Source organism: Strongylocentrotus purpuratus, unplaced genomic scaffold, assembly GCF_000002235.5.
Source record: "Strongylocentrotus purpuratus isolate Spur 01 unplaced genomic scaffold, Spur_5.0 spur5_scaffold_8, whole genome shotgun sequence".
NCBI classification, from domain to species: Eukaryota; Metazoa; Echinodermata; class Echinoidea; order Camarodonta; family Strongylocentrotidae; genus Strongylocentrotus; species Strongylocentrotus purpuratus.
Genome location: NW_022145614.1, coordinates 6,179,481 through 6,199,129, shown reverse-complemented (window position 1 = coordinate 6,199,129; position 19,649 = coordinate 6,179,481). Strand labels below are relative to the sequence as shown.

At 40.7% G+C, this 19,649-nt stretch overlaps 1 protein-coding gene across 1 annotated transcript; it reads right to left on the bottom strand.

The window, feature by feature from the left end:
* Positions 1-885: 885 nt before the first annotated feature.
* Positions 886-16,775, bottom strand: LOC100889054 (methyltransferase-like protein 27). The gene is made up of 5 exons (XM_030975879.1): positions 16,374-16,775; positions 14,231-14,353; positions 6,217-6,355; positions 1,805-1,897; positions 886-1,156 (listed from the first exon to the last, which is right to left on the bottom strand). Exons 1-5 carry the CDS (start codon positions 16,515-16,517, stop codon positions 936-938), a joined length of 720 nt encoding a protein of 239 aa, XP_030831739.1. The 5' UTR covers positions 16,518-16,775; the 3' UTR covers positions 886-935.
* Positions 16,776-19,649: the final 2,874 nt, after the last annotated feature.

Here is a 19,649-nt window from a genome sequence, read left to right as displayed (position 1 = left end):
AGGATTGTAAATTATAACATGGTATATTAATATCAATAGGATAAGTTTACTATATATTTAAAGAAAATCATGGTGATAATCACTTTGTCAGTGAATTGAGAAAGAAAGAAAAGATAGAGTGAAAAGTGGAAGAGGGGAGAGGGAAAGATAAAGAGAGAAGAAAAAAGGAAAGAGAAAGATGAGGGATGAGAGAAGGGGAAAAGAAAGAGAGTTCAATAATGACATAATAATGTACGCAAATTAACGAGAATTGAGTTGATTCAGCTTAATGAAGCATTGTAAAAGTTAAAATGCACATAATACGGAAATGTCAAATGATACATTAATACGAATGCCATTATGGAGTTGTTATTATACTGTTTAACATTGGTGAATGACCTATACATATTGGTGAAAATTATTAATGAGTATTATCAAATTGTCAACTGTCAAACTAAACTCCAATTGCAAACCTTGATCCGTATATGAAATCCCAAACGATGAATGCTGACAGGACTTTTTTTCTAAATTGTGCTGAAATTGTTCTAAACGCTAAAGTAACCCAATTCCTAACCTCACGGACCAAACCAAACACTACTTAATCGTGTCCCTTACCTACCAAGCCGAAGTTTAAACTAAACTCCAATTGCAACTCAAACCATAACCCTACACTTGACGCTATATGCTCCTGCAACAATAACTGCTCTGCCTTCAATTTCCTACACTAACCGAATTCCTACCTACAACCCAGGACCAACACTAAATTAATAACCCAACCTATTAGCCTGCTCACCTTAAATCTGACCTAAACTCCAATAGCAACCCTAATTTTCCATATACACTTAATTTTTTACCCCTTCCCCAGTAAAAAACATCCAGGCCAAATGTGGGATCACAGCCCCCCCCCCCCCCCCCCCCCCCAATTCTACGCTGGATAAACGCCACTGGTACGATTTTCAATTGATTAACTTTCGCAGGGTAACGATGAAGCCATCACGCTCCACCACACGGTCATCATTGTCCACCCCGTCAGTACCTGCGTAGTAAACCGAGCTGATATCACTAAGTCTCTCCCATTTTCCACTCGCGACCCACTCTTCGAACACTGCTTTGACGTTGAAGCGTTCTGTCTCCATCTCTAGCCTTGACTTCCGTATAAACAGGATCAAATATCCACCTGTATTATAGTCAACAGATAATTAATGAATAGATTATCTTGCACCAAATGATTTCAGGACAAGGTACTGCAGCACCTCAGACAATTATCCCGAGAAAATAGTGATCATTTAATAATCCTCCTGGGATCCGGTTTTCGAAGAAATGTCAATCATAAATATATGATATATGGAAATCTAAACAGACATCATCTTCCTGATTTAGGATCTTAATTATCACAAGAATGCTAACAACCTGAATTTCTGTGCAATTAACTCTTCTAGTCAGAATAAAAGCCGAATCAGCTTCAAATCGATACAATCGCACTATAATTCTGACGTCACTACGATTCTAAATTCTAAGTGATGCTAGAAGGATATTGAACCTTGGCCCCGTTTCATAAAAACTTATTGTCAATAACAACTGCCAAGGATCTATCATGCCAAATCTGCTCATAGCCAATCAAATGTAAGGAGGCTAGAAAACTAGCTCATAACATTTTATGAAACAGGACCCATTCTCTGCATTATTATGCCTGAATTTCCGTGAATGCCGTTATTGTAAAGAACGTCTCGTGTGCAGTGGGCCTTGTAATAACAAGATTTCGTTTTGAGATCAGAACGACTCAACTGGCGCAGAGGAGTGATGCCTCGTTGGCACATAATCTTACCTGTCGCAACCAGTCGGCTTATCTCCGGCATTGCAGTGTGATCCACTGCCCCTGGTCCCAAAACGGCGATAGCTACCACTGCATCAAATGCACCTGCACATACAATCATGTAGGTGTCGAATAAGTTAGTTTGTGACATTTTAAATGACGAAAAGTAAATGGAAGTCCCAAAAAAAATCGATGATTTTTCAAAATGGTGTTTGGCATGAGTAAATAGGCCTAAAAACGGAGGTGGAACAATTAAGACCGGCACCAAACCGATAACAGCTATCAATTTTATCTGATTGGTCTAAAAGACTCCTGCCCTACCCGACGAGAAACAGTTTGAATGGTTGGACCAAACTTGTGTGTGTATATACACTTCTAAGTATGCATGCAGTTCACATAATTTCATTACAATTAAGCCCATTTGATATCTTTTCACTACTACCACTACTACTGCTACTGCTACTACTTCTACAATCAGAGGCGGTGATTTCTTTTCATGACCGGGGGGGGGGGGGGGCGAAATGCGAGGGAATGTGTATTCCGTTAGAATCACGGTTAGTGATGTAATGAGCAAAAGCGTTTGGGGAGGGGGAGGGGGGCAGAAGAAAAATCCACATCATCACCACTCTTACATCTTACATGCGGGCCCCGCGGAACATTTTTCAAAGTGGGGGGGGGGGGGGGGGGGCTAAAGTATTTACGAATTACGATCAGGTAGAGCGTAACGAGCGAAGCGAGTATAGCATACATTGGCGTGGGGTCCAATGGAAAAGCCCGGCGGTCGAGGGGCGGAGCCCCCAGAAGCTCAGGTGTTTTAGGCATTAAATTACGATCAGATGAGCCGCCAGGGGCCGCCCTTGGTTGGGTCCAGGGGGCAGAGCCTCCGGAAGCTCAGGGGTTTAACGCATTTACTAACGGTCAGATGAGCATCCAGGGGCCTACCTAATAGCTCCTGGTGGGGTCCAGAGCCCTCTCAAGTTCAGGGGTTTTAGGCATTTAATTACGGTGAGATGATCATTCATGGGTCACCTTAGTGCCCCTGGTGGGGTCTAGGGGCAGAGTCCCCGGAAGCTCAGGGGATTTAGGCATTTAATTACGGTCAGATGGGCATATTCTAATACCTCATTATTTGTGACACTTGGCAGGTCACTATTCTTTCTTCTTTCTTTCTTTTTCTTCTTTCCTTTTTTCTTTCTATTTCTCTTTAACATACTTTTTCCACGGGCCCTGACATGTAGGCTTTCAAATAAGCATATTTTTGCTTAACTGTAAATTTGGGAATTTTCCTACAAAAGCATACAGAAGTATAATTTACAAAAAAGTGAGAACAAATCCCGGAAAATCATGTCATTTCAGCAAAATTTGTAAATCACTGGGAACGAATTAGAAATAAACCAAGTTTGCCCCCCCCCCATCAGTACGCCAATGATCACGGTGATACTAACGGAATACAGATTTTATACAATATTTACTTTTACATTTTGAAGGATAATATGCGGGGGCGCGTAGCGACCGAGCGAGAAGATTTTTGCATTTTTATTAGTCTAAACGCTGCACTCTTGGGGCCTCCAGAGCCTAAAACTGTGATGCAGTCTTTATTCAGTATTTGCTATACATTTTTTGCACTTATTCAAATTTTCCAGGGGGACGGTCCCCCCAAAAAAAGTTGAGGTGGAGGGGACGTGTCCCCCGTCCTCCCGGGATCACCGCCCCTGACTACTATACTACCACTACTTCTGCTGCTACTTACGCTACTACTACTGCTGTTAAGTACTACTACTAACACTTCTGCTGCTAGTACTACTACTACTTATACTACTACTACTGCTGTTAAGTACTACTACTGACACTTCTGCTGCTAGTACTACTACTACTTATAACTACTACTACTGCTGTTAGTACTACTACTGACACTTCTGCTGCTAGTACTACTACTACTTATACTACTACTACTGCTGCTAAGTACTACTACTAACACTTCTGCTGCTAGTACTACTACTACTTATACTACTACTACTGCTGTTAAGTACTACTACTGACACTTCTGCTGCTAGTACTACTACTACTTATACTACTACTACTGCTGCTAAGTACTACTACTAACACTTCTGCTGCTAGTACTACTACTACTACTACTACTAATACTACTACTACTACTACTACTGCTACTGCTACTACACTGTTGGTCATAATGGTGGAATATTTTTTTTTACCCCAGTTTAGGGAAGGATTTTAAAAAATAAATTATTTCTAATAGATCTAGATAATGGCATACATTCTCAGATTTTATTGGATATTAATTTGCGAGTGTTTGTTTTGCGTGACTGCTTAATCATATGTGTGCTACTATGCTAATCAGCTAAGGGACCTACGTCCTTAAGTCATAAATGACAGTAATGAGGATTAATGCCTCACAAAAGGGCACTAATATATAGCTGATCGCACACGATTTTTATCCTGTGGCCTCACAGTAACGAGGCCATTGCTTAGCCCCTGAATAATGACTGTGCGCAGTGTTTGCTAGGGTACGCGGCCCTTCCACAAATCCCCCAAAACGAAGAAAATGCAATAAATTGTCAAAAATTCATTACATTTTCCCCCGGCCCCCAACAGGAAAAATTCCTCTGTAGGGCCATGCATTATGGTTCGAGGCATGGCCACACAGAGGAATTTTTCCTGTTGGGGGCCGGGGGAAAATGCAATGAATTTTTGACAATTTATTGCATTTTCTTCGTTTTGGGGGATTTGTGGAAGGGCCGCGTACCCTAGCAAACACTGCGTACAGTCATGATTCAGGGGCTAAGCAATGGCCTCGTTACTGTGAGGCCCCAGGATAAAAATCGTGTCGATCAGCTATATAAATTCCCTTTTGTGAGGCATTAATCCTCATTACTGTCAATTATGATTTAAGGACGTAGGTTCCCTAGCTGATTAGCACAGTAACACAAATATGATTTAGCAGTCACGCAAAACAAACACTCGCAAATTAATATTCAATAAAATCTGGGAATGTATGCCATTATCTAGATCTATTAGAAATAAATAATTTTTTAAAATCCCTCCCTAAACTGGGGTAAAAATAAATATTCCACCATTATGACCAACAGCAGGCGCGTACGCAGGGGGGGGGGGGTTTGGGGGGTAAAACCCCCCCTAAACCCCCCCCCCCCCCTTTGGAAATTTTTTTGTGTAAACCCCCCTAAAAAAAACCTAAAACCCCCCCCCCCCCCCCCCCCCCTTTTTTTTTTTTTTTTTTTTTAATTATTAAAAAAAAAAAAAAAAAAAAAAATATTCCCATGGCCGACCTAAAAAAGTGACCTTACCCCCCCCCAACGGAGCAAAATGTCAAATTTCCAAATTTCGAGACCAAAAAAAAAAAAAAAAGTGTCCTCTTCCCCCCCCCCCCCCCCCCCCCCCCCCCCGCTTATTCAGCGGTCGGCTGAGTCGTTGCGATTTTTTTGGGACCAAAAAAAAAAAAAAAATGTGTCCTCTTACCCCCCCCCCCCCCGCTTATTCAGCGGTCGGCTGAGTCGTTGCGATTTTTTTGGGACCAAAAAAAAAAAAAAATGTGTCCTCTTACCCCCCCCCCCCCCCCCCCCCCCCCCCCCCCCCCCCCCCCCCCCCCCCCCCCCCCCCCGCTTATTCAGCGGCTGGCTGAGTCGTTGCGAAATTTTCGGACCGATTTATAAATGTTAAAACCCCCCCCCTTGAAAAAATCCTGCGTACGCGCCTGACCAACAGTGTACTACTTCTACTACTACTGCTACTACTGTTGTTGCTGCTGCTACTATACTAGTAGTATTAATAGTACTACCACTACTACTATTACTAACACTATTACTGCTATAAAACGTACTACTGCTACTACCAATACTACTACTACTGCTACCACTACTGGTACTGCTACTGATATTACTACCGCTTCTTCTACTACCACTACCACTACTGATACTACTACTACTACTACTACTACTACTGCTACTACTACTGCTACTACTACTTCTACTACTACTTCTACTACTACTGCCACTACTGTTGTTGCTGCTGCTACTACTACTACTACTAGTAGTATTAATAGTACTACCACTACTACTATTACTAACACTATTACTGCTATAAAACGTACTACTGCTACTACCAATACTACTACTTCTACTACCACTACTGATACTACTGCTACTTCTGCTACTACTACTACTTCTGCTACTGCTACATGTTTTATCTACTCTGGGTAGCCGCATCAGTATATATCCTGTTCTTCCTGATGTCCCTGGAATTTGTAATATCCCAGCCTTCGCCTTACAATCATAATACCTATATATAATGTGCTTCCTAATCGCTTCCAGACACTTTCTTTTACATCATATTAACTCAACGATGAGAGTGACGTCATGATAAAGATGTCATGCTCTTTTGATTCTTACCGTCTTCGTAAGGTGCAATGAGGTTAGAGCCCAACATGAACTGTTTAAGTTCTGTATAGACCCCTCTCTCACGACTTTTCTCCAAGATATTGGGATTTCCGTCTGCAGCGTGAATATTGTTGTATCCAAGTGAGTGAAGCTGATATAGTGAGAAAAATGAGAGACAATCGTGCCAAAAGTTAAAATTAAAATAAGAATTTGTTTTAATGTCTAACATACAAAATGGTTTTCCTTCTTTTACTTGTTTATTGTTTACATCTCATCGATGGTAAAGGAGCTCGTGACTAATTCGCGGACTGCCTTTATCTTTCATTTTCATTTCAGTAATATTTCAAAATTTCGCTACCACTGATGGAGAAATAGACCTAATATTTACTCTCAGGATATTGTTTAAAGATCTCAGATCAGTTTTGCAGTCGTTCCGAAAAAGTGAGACCTGGACAAAGGTCCAGAAATCGTCTTATTCGAAACGATACAATAAAAACAGAATAAAAGTAAAATTAATAATTTCATAGTATATACGATATTTTGCCATTCTGCTATTACTTTGCCTTTAGTAGATTCATATCTTTAACAAACCATCTATAAACTCTTGCTTGCGCGTTGTTTGGACTCGTTCTTCTCCAAATGTTGTACGTTTCCGGTCCGATGCTGGTATCAAGGTAGTATGTCCTTTCATTTGTTTTTCCAATTTGAATTAAACAGGACGTGCGATATCCCAGATAACTTTTAAGTATGTGCGAACTTATTGTCGCTAGGAGGAATGACTGCATATTAGAGCAGATGATTCGAGATAAGGAATTTAAATGGCGGATCCACGAGGTAGCCGAATCGGCCGCGCCACCCCCCCCCCCGCGATTTTTTTAAAACCTAGAAGAGCCATCGTATAGCGCTGCATTTGAATATTTGCGTTGGTATGGTACTGTGTGGTGGAGATCAAACATTAAATCGGCCAGATTCTGGACTAAACAGTATGTCGCAATGATTATGGAAAAGTTTCGACCTGGGTAGTCATTCGTTTACGGTATGACTCCCGGTTTTCTCGCGATGTCATTCGTTTTAAGTAAACATAGCTTTGCACTTGTTATTTTTGTATGAAATCTCATTATTTGATAAATTATCGCATCAGGTTCTGTGTGCGTGCGTATTATAAATATTTATGACTAGCGCATGACGTATAGGTTTCTTTTGAGCCAATCAAATGCAGTGCTAGGATGGCTGGTATAGGTTTTAACCCCCCCCCCCCCCCACATCCCCCCTTTTAGCGAGGGGAGGGGATAAGAGATATCAACAGAAGAAAATGGAGAATAAAAAGAGGGAAAAGGTAAGGGAGAAGAAGAGATGACGGAGAGAGAGAGGGAAGGAAAAAAAATTCGCTATATACCCTGAGTAACGGGTCGGCAACGAATTGGATAGGATGGCAAACCAAATCCCACCGCAAGCTATGCTTATTAAATGCCTGCATAAACATTTATATCGGTGGCGGGTCTTTTTTTTTGGGGGGGGGGCGGTGAATCGGCCCTGCCCCTCCTTTTCTTTTCGGGGCCTTAACAAATGTAGGTTGAAAAACGAGAGCCAAGGGGAGAAAAATGAGAACAGAATGTAAAAGAAAATAATATAGATAGCCCGGCAGCCCAGAGCACTTTGATCAAACGAACAAGGTACCAATATCTGAGTATTGGAACATTTGGGGAAAAACCTAGGATATCCAAATGTGGATGTCTGCCGGGGTCCCTCTGCTGCATGTGCCCACTGGGGCCAGTTGAGAGGGGCCCAAAAATGCTTCTGATCAAACGAACGAGGTACCACTTGAAACCAGTGTTAACCAAATGCATGAATGCCACAGAGCACTGAATGGCCCATGCCAGACAAAATTTCTGCTGCTAAGGGCCCGCCAGACGCCCCCAAAGGGGGCCCCTAAAAATGCATTTGATCAAACGAACGAGGTACCACTTGAAACCAGTGTTAACTAAATGCATGAATGCCACAGAGCACTGAATGGCCCATGCCAGACAAAATTTCTGCTGCTAAGGGCCCGCCAGACGCCCCCAAAGGGGGCCCCCTAAAAAATGCATTTGATCAAACGAACGAGGTACCACTTGAAACCAGTGTTAACTAAATGCATGAATGCCACAGAGCACTGAATGGCCCATGCCAGACAAAATTTCTGCTGCCAAGTGCCCACCAGACGCCCCCAAAGGGGGCCCACTAAAAAATGCATTTGATCAAACGATTGAGGTACCACTTGAAACCAGTGTTAACTAAATGCATGAGTGCCACAGAGCACTGAATGGCCCATGCCAGGCAAATTTTCTGCTGCTAAGGGCCCGCCAGACGCCCCTCAATGTGGCCCAAAGCCCATATCCAGATTAAATATGCAAGGTACCACTCAAAATCAGTTTTTAATGGTCGGGTTTATCTTACAGACTACGGAAATCATCATGTTCAATAAATTTCCTCCTGCAAATGGGCCCACAGACACACTGAAAAAGTGGGCCCCAAATGAAGGAGAAACCATTTGAATCTAATTGTTACTTAATAGTTGAATGCCACAATGCACTGGATGGCCCATACCAGACACATTTTCTGCTTCTTTAGGGCCTGCCAGACGCCCCCAAAATGTGGCCAAAGGCCTATTATTGTATCATTGACCAAAGTTTATTATAAAGACCTACTTTAGGTACGACTCAAAATCGATTAGAAATGGTCGGGTTAATTGCACAGACTAAGGAAATTACCATCACAAAATTTTCTGCAGCAAAGGGGCCGTCAGACACACCAAAAAAGGAGGGCCCCACACGGCCCATGGACAAATATCAGTGATACTACTTGTACATAAAAAACAAAATGAAATAAAAAGGCACATTCCACAGAGTAAATAACTGCCGCTGCAAGACAAATGTTATTCTGAATAGGGCCCAACAGATAGAAAAATGGGTGGCTCAATATGGATACTGGGCCTAAGGAATTGAATATTAATGTAGATTAAATTTGCCTTGTAACATGACATTTCAAGCAGATTACATTATTGCAATCCTAAATTTGATTACAGAATTATAACATGGTGTATTCTACTAAATAAATATGGTGACTATCAGAATTCTACTCAAGACATGTGACCTCATTTTACTACAACTAACAACTAACAGTAACATAGCATATGCCTATACATTGTATATGTTTCTCAGCAACACCACAAGTTACAGAGGATCTATTGTAATCCCTTATAATCTCTCTGTATCTCTATCATTCCTTCCCTTCTTCTCCCTCTTATCTCCACTCAAATAGAAATTCGAATTATCAAGTATAGTCTTGTGTTATGTTATATAAATTGTGTTTTAAATATGTAGATATTGAATACTTTTTACATTCATTGTCAACCTCAAATAAGGGCCCTTATTCTATTTTGGCTGCTGCATACTTCATAATACATGTACTTAGCTGTTTATAGTATTCAACTATTTGATGTGATGTGTCTCGTCCTTAAAAAAAAATTCCTGTAATATTTGATGCTTCCATTGAAATGAAATGAATGAATGACCGTTTATGCCCTACACGGGAGAAGCAATTGTTCGAGTTTCTTTAGCTATTAGCTGCTCTAAGCAAAATTACTTGTATGGAACAACATTTCATGCCATAGGCCTAAGAAAAAGAAACACTGTCATTTATATCAGGTTGCATTTTACAATGAATGAAGAATACTTTCTTCCAATCAATTTCAAAGTTCAACCATAAAACAGTATTGTAACTAATGACAGCATTTCTTCTCTGTAATTGAGGCATATGCCCTTAGACTCTTGTAGATGCTAATAATTTGGTGGAATGACATAAACACAATTCGACAAATCGAGCCTGTAACCCTCAATTATCAAGAGCCTGCTTGATTAGTATTTGGTTTATAGCAAGACTGGAAGAATCATTCAATTATGTTGAACGTTGAATAGGAAAGTGAGTAAGTGCCATAATTTAGCAAACATTGCAAACATTATTTTCATGTATGTCTACCTTATAAAATGCTTCCGGATGGTGCACTTGTGAATCTCAGTTGGAATGTCATATTTCTCCATTTTGAGTCAAATATCGGAAATGTGTTACATCGCTTCATATTTCATGAGAGTTATACAACGCTTCTCCAGAGTGTGAGTATAACCAACTAGGCCTACATTCTAACTGAACTAGCTGAAACAAAAATCAATGGGACATACTGTTAATATGTTGGTCAGCCCATTGGATTGGACGTACATGTAGCAGGGTTGGCCGGGATGATACATCCCCCAGCAGTTGACCAACGAAGCACAGGCGCACAGAGTTTCCAAGCTGGGAATTAATAGGACTCTACTACCTCAACACGACTAAAGAACTAGACTAGGCGTAAATATTCAAATTTGACTGAATGCCAAAAATACAACAAACAACAACAACATTAGATGGCAAACCAGATATAGAGGCTAATGTGATCCAAGTGTGCTTTAATTTTTTTTCTTCCATACTGGAAAGTTTGCTTGGAGCAGGAAATATAGTTAAAGAAACAAAAACAATAGCTAGTCCAGTGTAGTAGGACATTAATATTCATTCATTTAACCAATTTCAGTGGAAGCATAAGAAATTACAGGAGAATCTTAAAAAGATAAGATACATCATATCAAATAGTCAAATATTATAAACAGGTAAGTAAATGTATGCTACAGTAGCAGGCAGCACCCAAAAGAGCATAAGGGCCCTTATTTGAGGTTGACAATGAATGTAAAAAGAATTCAATATCTACATAGTTTAAACACATTTCATATCGCATAACAAAGGACTACATGTATACTTGTTAATTCCAAGTTCTGTTTGAGTGCAGATAAGAGGAAAAAGAAGGGAAGGACTGACATATAGAGATACAAAGAGATAATAATGTGACCTGAGGAGGGAGTGCAATAGATCCTCTGTAACGTGTGGTATCATATGCTACATGTTACTGTTAGCTGTTAATTGGAGTAAAATCAGGTAACATATGTCTTAGGTAGAATATTTATTAAGTAGTATACACCACATTTTAATTCTGTAATCAAATTTAGGATTGCAATAATGTAATCTGCTTGAAATGTCATGTTACAAGGCAAATTTAATCTACATTAATGTTCAATTCCTTAGGCCCAGTATCCACATTGAGCCACCCATTTTTCTATCTGGTGGGCCCTATGTAGATTAAAATTTCTCTTGTATCGGCAGTTATTTATTCTGTGGAATATGCTCTTTTAATTCATATTGGTTTTGTGTAGTTTCTCTTATGTTTTTTCATGGGCCATTGGGGCTCCTCTTTTTTAGGGTGTCATTCGACACTTTTGCAGCAGAAAATAAGTATGTCATGGTAATTTCCTTAGTCTGTAAGAATGAAACCGACCATTCCAAATCAGTTTGAGTCGTACCTAAAGTAGGCCTTTATATTAAACGTTGGTCAATGATACAATAATGGGCCTTTGGCCACATTTTGGGGGCGTCTGGCAGGCCCTAAGAAGCAGAAAATGTGTCTTGCATGGGCCATTCAGTGCATTGTGGCATTCAACTATTAAGTTACAATTAGATTCAAATGGTTTCTCCTTCATATGATCATGGCCCATTTGGGGCCCACTTTTTCAGTGTGTCTGTGGGCCCATTTGCAGGAGGAAATTTATCTGACATGATGATTTCCGTAGTCTGTAAGATAAACCCGACCATTCAAAACTGATTTTGAGTGGTACCTTGCATATTTAATCTGGGTCAATGCTATTATATGGGCTTTGGGCCACATTTAGGGGCATCTGGCGGGCCCTTAGCAGCAGAAATTTTGTCTGGCATGGGCCATTCAGTGCTCTGTGGCATTCATGCATTTAGTTAACACTGGTTTCAAGTGGTACCTCGTTCGTTTGATCAAATGCATTTTTAGGGGCCCCTTTGGGGGCGTCTGGCGGGCCCTTAGCAGCAGAAATTGTGTCTGGCATGGGCCATTCAGTGCTCTGTGGCACTCATGCATTTAGTTAACACTGGTTTCAAGTGGTACCTCGTTCGTTTGATCAAATGCGTTTTTAGGGGGCCCCTTTGGGGCGTCTGTCGGGCCCTTAGCAGCAGAAATTTTGTCTGGCATGGGCCATTCCGTGCTCTGTGGCATTCATGCATTTAGTTAACACTGGTTTCAAGTGGTACCTCGTTCGTTTGATCAGAAGCATTTTTGGGCCCCTCTCAACTGGCCCCAGGGGCCACATGCAGCAGAGGGACCCCGGCAGACATCCACATTTGGATATCCTAGGTTTTTCCCCAAATGTTCCAATACTCAGATATTGGTACCTCGTTCGTTTGATCAAAGTGCTCTGGGCTGCCGGGCTAAGAGGGAGAGAGGTAAAGAAGAGCGAGAGAGAGAGAGAGAGAGTTAGAAAAGAAAGAATATGAAACTTAAAAGTACACATGCAGATTACATTTTCGATGCGCCTACGAAGATTGCGGACGAAATAAGAACAGAACGAAAAAACAAACAGTTCTATAAAATTGTCTTCAAGAAAGAAAGAGAGATGGTTTCTAAAAAAATAAATAATAGGGGCTATGTGACTTTCAAGGATGATATTACAATTTCTATCGCTCGTGACGAGCATTTTGAATTTTCTAAATTTAAAAATTCAAGAACTTCCGGGGCTCCGCCCCCTTGACCCTCGGCAAAAGCCCTCCCCCTTCTACCAGAGAGTATTAATTACGGAAAATGCCGAATCGTTAAACAAAGCTTTATTTACTGCTTGCTTAGACCGTTAACTATAAAGGGTATAATCCACTCTTAATACAAAATGGGAAGGGGGGAAGTGACGGGAGTGGGGGAGGGGATCGAGACCTGCCGCCCCGGCTTTCATGAGCTTACATAATGAGCGATCGCTACAATACTTGGCAGAAATTTCAAGAATCCTAACAATACACCATCTGTTATATTTTTTTCTTTCTAAATCAATATCTTAAATTTTGTTTTCTTCTTCAAATTATGTGTAAATGTATACTTTATAAAATATAATATTCAAAATCAAACTTTATATAGAAGGACTTCAAGTGTACCAGACATTTTAAATTTATAAACGCTCATGCAAACTGAGTGATCTAGGATCCACGAAACAATAAAAAGTAAACATAAAAAAAATGGTCATTAGATTTCTTAATGTCACTAAAGGCTCTTGTCAAAGTAAAAGGGGCAAGTCTCATATTTGAAAAGGGGCAATTATTAGCAGTGCAAAGTTCAAGGCATAGATTAGAGTTTCTATCGCACAAAACTTGGTCGACTTCGGCAAAGATACATACCACTTTCTCAAGTTAGCTCATTGATGACTGACAGATGATGTCACAAGGGGAATGAAATTTTGAGGTTTTTTGGGGGAGCTTAGCAAGTTTGAAAAACAAATATTTAAAATAAAAAAAAAAATCTATGAAACAAATTCAGAGGTTAACATATCAAAATATGACATGTATGCAGGACTGTACACCAACAGGAATACACTTGTATTTCCATGTAAAGGGCCCTTTAAGGGTTCTGAATTCCCAAAACTCGAGATCGTCCAGGTGCTCCGACCCCTAGACCCCCGATGGGGGCCCTAAGATCGACATTATCCTCAAAGAAAGTTGTTCCCAAGACAAATCTTTGTTCTACAAAAGTGTGCTTAGGGGAGAATAGGAGAGAATATCGCTCAAGACTGTAATCTTGAAGGTTCTGAATTGCTGAAATTCTAGAGCGTCTAGGGACTCCGCCCGGCCCCATGACCCCAACCAGAAAGGATTGCGGTGCCTGCGTATACACGTTTGATTTGTTTTATCAAGATTTATAGAGTCAGATAGTTGGGTTTTAGCTTATGTACTAAGGGTTGGTGTAAGGTAAAATTTATAGTGCAGCGTTCAGGTTTGAAGTAACAAGACAACTAGCGAGTAACGAGCACTGTAGCATAATGTTACATAATATTGGTATTCTTATAACACAAGGATATGCATCTTAACGGTATTTTGTTCAAAAATGACAAGTGTTTCTCACCTCCATCCCAAAGAGCCCGGTACCGCATCCGATGTCTAAGATCTTGGCATTCTTGTTGCCAATAAGCTCGGAAATCCTTTTACCCATGACTCCGTATCCTTGAAAACCAAGAGCTTTCATGTCCTTCATACCAGGGAGAAGCAAATGAAGAAAACAAACGATGTTATGATTGTAAAAAAACAACTATACACAACTAATGGCGTAGCGTGATCCTAACCATGGAGGGGTCACGGAAACGATGGAGGATAGGGCGGGGGGGGGGGTTAATTTCTCAGAAAATGTAATGCCGAATTACAAAGTTCCTGATTCATGTGATTAGAGCAGTGCGGGGTGGTCAAGGCCTCTAATTTATTACATTACCTTGCTAAACAAATCGTATAAAAAGCGCATGTTTACACCCTTTCGAGACAAGCGGAGGGGGGGGGGGGTGGGGACTTTTCTCGAAAGGGTGCGTTACAACCCACGCATGGTTCGGTGTAAAAATGTCAGAGGAAAAAATTCAATCAATCTCATTATTTAGCAGTTTAAATTTAAAATGGCACTAGGTGGCAACAGGTCAGGCGAGGACAATTTGTATTTTAAATTGTATAACATTCTGTGCAAAGTAAATACTAGAATTCCTATCTGAATTAATTCCTGCACCAAAGAATACCCCATGAATTTGAGAACACAAGTAACGCGCGAATACCCAGTTGAGCTGAATTTGTGCACAAAACTAATGATCGAATTGCCTGTGAATTTCTGCACAAGGTGAGTGCTAGAATTCCTTTTCAATTTTGTAATATCAAAAGTTGAATTTGTGATATCACAAATTCGATTTCTTGATATAAAAAAATCGGGTTGATGTGATAAACCAATAGGAATTTGTGATATCACGTTCTTGAGTGCTAAAGCGTAACACTGGAACGTGGGATGTGTAATTTTCTACTTGGCTTTGAAGTTCCATGCTCCGAGCCGCGCTTCTACTGCGGGAAATTCGGAGGCCAGGCACCAGTTTCACATTTATTACAAAATATTAAGTTACCGACAAAATTTCAGTGTAAATTATAAACTTTATATGGGGATTGTATTGGGAATAGTGCATCAAACAATTTTTCAAATTTAGTACTCCGCCCTTCCTACAATTTGTGCGCCAGAGTTGGTAAAAGGAAAATTAGATCCTGACAAATACTCAATATTTTAGGACAATGCGCTAATTTGTGCATGTTTTATTGTCCGGCTATTTAATCCATGATTTACAATCTTCGATAACCTTAAGTTTGCTAATGCGTGTTTTCGTGTGTTTTTTGTATTTTTGTAGTTGGATAAAAGGATGAAATTATACCAGTTTGTGTTCGCTTGCTCTACTCATTACACATTCAACAATTGATGAGAAATCATTGAAAGGGACAGCGAACAGTTGCTGTGATACCATTTTCTGATGTAGGAATTCTAAATCCTGAAATTCCATGCGCTCTTTTATCTCACCACCTGGTCAACAGTTGCAGATTTAGCGCAAAACTTTTTGGGGGCTTGGAGCATGCATGGGGTCAAAGGAAAGCGGCTTGATTCCACTCCTTTCTTTCACCTCTCTGCAGTAAACAAGTCAATTGCAAAAGCCGGAAGAGTGAAAATATCAGGAAATATTGCCCGCCTGAAACTGCTAGTGTGCGAATCAGGCAAAACATACAGTTACATTGCACCCGGGCCCCCAGGCCGTGAACGGCGGGATACCGTGCGTGTTCCCAAACTCTCCAGCTCGTAACAAAAGAAAAAGGTCTACCCGTATTGACTTTACACACCGGACTTTTGCTGAAAAAGAGGGGGGGGGTGCTAAAAAAGGCTCGTATAACAAAATAAAAAGGTACACACCGGACTTTTGCTGAAAGGGTGGGGGGGGGGGTCGCTGGGAACACGCATATGCGTACCCTAAATAACACGGAGTGGGGGGGGGGGCGGGCACTGTACGGTCCTAGGGGGTAATTGTCCTCGGGAGGTGGTTGTCCTTGGGGGGAGGGGGTAATTTTCTGGGGGGCTATTGTCCTTTGGATAGTTTTCCGGGGGTGATTTCTCGGGTGTGATTGTCCAGGGGGGGGGGGGGGGGGTAATTGTCCTGCAGGTACGTCTATCATACGTCTATCATACAATGTATGATTCAACCTACCTCGTCATAGTAGAAAGCCCACTCGTCATACATCTTATTCTCCTTCTCCATATCCTTGCAAGCGATGAGAGCTGTAAGCCTTTCTTCAGCAGGACAGGCCGACTGATGAAAACCAAATTCAGACTCCCTGGTATGGTCGACCATATTTACATATGAGTCGATGGAAACTTGATTTCAAACTCTTCTATTCCAACCGTTCTCTACTTGCACCTTTTAAATACGTTTGTAGTATACACGCTGCACTCGAACTCAGCTACACACAGACACTGAGACAGACTGAGTCAACTATCTGCAGGAATCTTCAAACCTGGAGGGGGCTGGTGTTACCCCAAGAAGAAGATGAACTCTATAAACACTACGTGGAAAGGGTGTCACGATTATCCGCCATTCTGATTCCCCCAGAATGCACGGCCACGGAAAAGCAAGCCTATACGGGGCCTATACATGACTGATGAACCATGGACATACCACAAATTCCATTGTTGAAGAAAAGCATTTCTTTGTACCTTTCTATATTTTGATCTCAATTCAAAACAATTTTGACAAAAGGGTACCAAGACTGTCAAAATGAAATTTGCCCCATAAACTATATCACTAGCGGGGGCCGGGGGGCTAATTTTTTTTACCCAAACAGATTTGCCAATGCTAATATTTCCGGTCATCTGATTGGCTGATATGTTACGTCATTAGCAATGAGTGATAGGGTTATAGAAATCATGCAGAATCTCTTTTCATCAACCCATCGTTGGCTCAATCGGTAAGGTCAGCGTATTACAATCTAAAAAATGTGGGTCAAGTCTCAGTTTATTCAGTTTTTTTGCCTTTATAAATAGTGAGGCAAAGCAATACAAAATCAAAGTCTAATTGTTCGTGACCTCTTTCCAAGCTGCCAATGACGTAGAACAGATCAGCCATTGAGAAGAACGGAAATATAAGAAATTGCAAATCTGTTTGGGAATAAAAAAATTCCCCCGGCGGGGGGGGGGGGGGGGGGGCGCTGGTATAATGCAAGCTTCCCTTCCGTTTGCTTTGTGCAGAATATTCCGGAATATATTTTCCTTGCAGGGGTAGTATAGAATCATATTTGCATATCATTATATTTAGGGTGTATGTATCATTGAAAAGTTTTTCGAGGGGAAATTAAAAATATCTGAGTTTTTAGTACTGAGCAAATGAGAGGTGAGCTCGCATGATACGTCACATTCTAATTTGTGTTTGATTGATCAAAAAAATTAATAACTGCCTTATTTTGAATAGGAATTTGCTTAAACTTTCACTGACCTGTTTCTCTCATTTTCTGCTTCTGCAACATGTATTAGAAGGTTTATAAATCTTGATATGTATTTTTGAAATATACTCAAGTCATGATTGCAGATTCTACGTATGAACAAGCTCTAAACACATGTATTATTAAAGCATTAATTTAGGCATTAAGACTATGAATCATGATAATTCCGAATTTATTATGAACAATCCACTTTCAATAATGCATTCTCTTTCTTGCCTAATTATAGAAAGAGATGTACATGGAACAACTTGAAGGTTTCTTATCAGTTAATTCCGTTTGTATACAAAGTGGAATGCAAATACCCCTTGAGCAGTTAAGCTATATACTCTTAATGACTCTGGCGATTAACATTTTATGTTGCTTGCATGTCCATTTTGTGTTCATGATTTCCTATCTCCAATTATCATGTGACCAAGAAAAATCATCTTTAGTCCACGGGTAGAGGTGATAGTTAAATCTTGAAGAACAAAACATAATCCTTCATGGCTAAACTCCTTTTGATTTTGGTGTGCGCCTATGGGTGGCCCCCTTAATTTCACTTAGCTCTTCTTTATAGTGATAATTATTTTGTTCCACAGTCAGGTTTGTGTATTTGATTTATGTCATGTATGTTTTGTTATAGTTCAGTGATCCTTCTAGACAAAATTTGTTCTAAATCAAGGTGTAATTTATGTCATGTATGTTTTGTTATAGTTCAGTGATCCTTCTAGACAAAATTTGTTCTAAATCAAGGTGTAATTTAGCTGCGATTCGAAGATCTTGAATTTGGATTTCACTCTGGAGTTAAACTACACTGGTATATAGCTATATAATATAATATGCCCATGACGCTTTGAGCTTCACACGTCGCTGGACTTCATTCATTGATCAGTGCTGGACTCTTTTAATGGCCAGTGGTGATTGTTTGCTATATAGTTAATGCATTGGGACAGCACAATGGGGGACTTGAACTTCAAGCATTGCCATCTTTTCTTTGTTCTGTTCCTTTGTGCATTGGCTGCTCCTGAGATAGAATTTGCTGCCACCACCACCAGCACACTGAATTGTCTATGGGGTACCTCAAATAAATGTTGGCCAAATTCAGTGAAATACATCGGAAAGTATTTTTCTTACTACAGCAACACCACTGCAACTGACCGATTAGAATAGAGCCAGGGGCGCCGTAAGTAGTTTGGGATGGGGGGAGCCAAGGGGGGCTTATCTTTCAGGGGCAGTGGCGTAATGAGCAAAAACTTTTTTTTTTTGGGGGGGGGGGGGGCAGAAGAAAAATCTCCATCACCACCACTGGTTACATGCCGGTCCCGCGGAACGTTTTTCAAAGTGGAGTATTAACGATCAGGTAGAGCGTAGCGAACGAAGTGAGTGGAGCGTAAATTGACGTGGGGTCCAGGGCGGGGGCCAAGGGGTGGAGCTCCCAGAAGCTCAGGGGTACTAGGCATTAAATTACGGTCAGATAAGCATATTTCGATACCTTATTTGTGACACCGGCACGCAGGTCTCTTATTGGCGTGGGGTCCAGGAAGCTCAGAGGTTTGCATTTAATTATGGTCAGATTAACATTCAGGGGCTCGTCTTAGGACCAAGGGCGTATCCAGGATTTTAAAATGACACACCTAGTCAATCTATACACCTACCAGGGAGTGCTTCCCACCTCCCTGCATCTACTTACTGGTTCAATGGCCTGCTTTCGAAAGGGGATATATGTGAGTTTATATACTTGATTTGATGGGGTTTTATTGATTATGAACAGTGGGTAGGATTTTTTTAGGTATAGATGAGTAGGGGGAGGGCATATCGATGATCTCTAGTTTTAGGATCTAACATTAAAAAAAGAATGTAATGTCCAACATTTGACCTTTTGTTAACTTTGTCGTGCAGGATCTTTTAATATTACTAATACATGAGTTGTGTTTGCGATTTTTCGAAATTATCCGGATGACGTAGTGTTCCCCCTAAACGCCGCTCATAAATTAGCTAGAGCCAAACTG

Bases quoted from the DNA above. Each gene is read 5' to 3' on its own strand.
- LOC100889054 (XM_030975879.1), bottom strand. From the start codon at position 16,517: ATGGTCGACCATACCAGGGAGTCTGAATTTGGTTTTCATCAGTCGGCC. The intron at 14,354-16,373 runs GTAGGTTGAATC...CCTGGTATGAAG, and splicing joins GGGCTTTCTACTATGACGAG to GACATGAAAGCTCTTGGTTT. The intron at 6,356-14,230 runs GTGAGAAACACT...TCACTATATCAG, and splicing joins CCGGGCTCTTTGGGATGGAG to CTTCACTCACTTGGATACAA.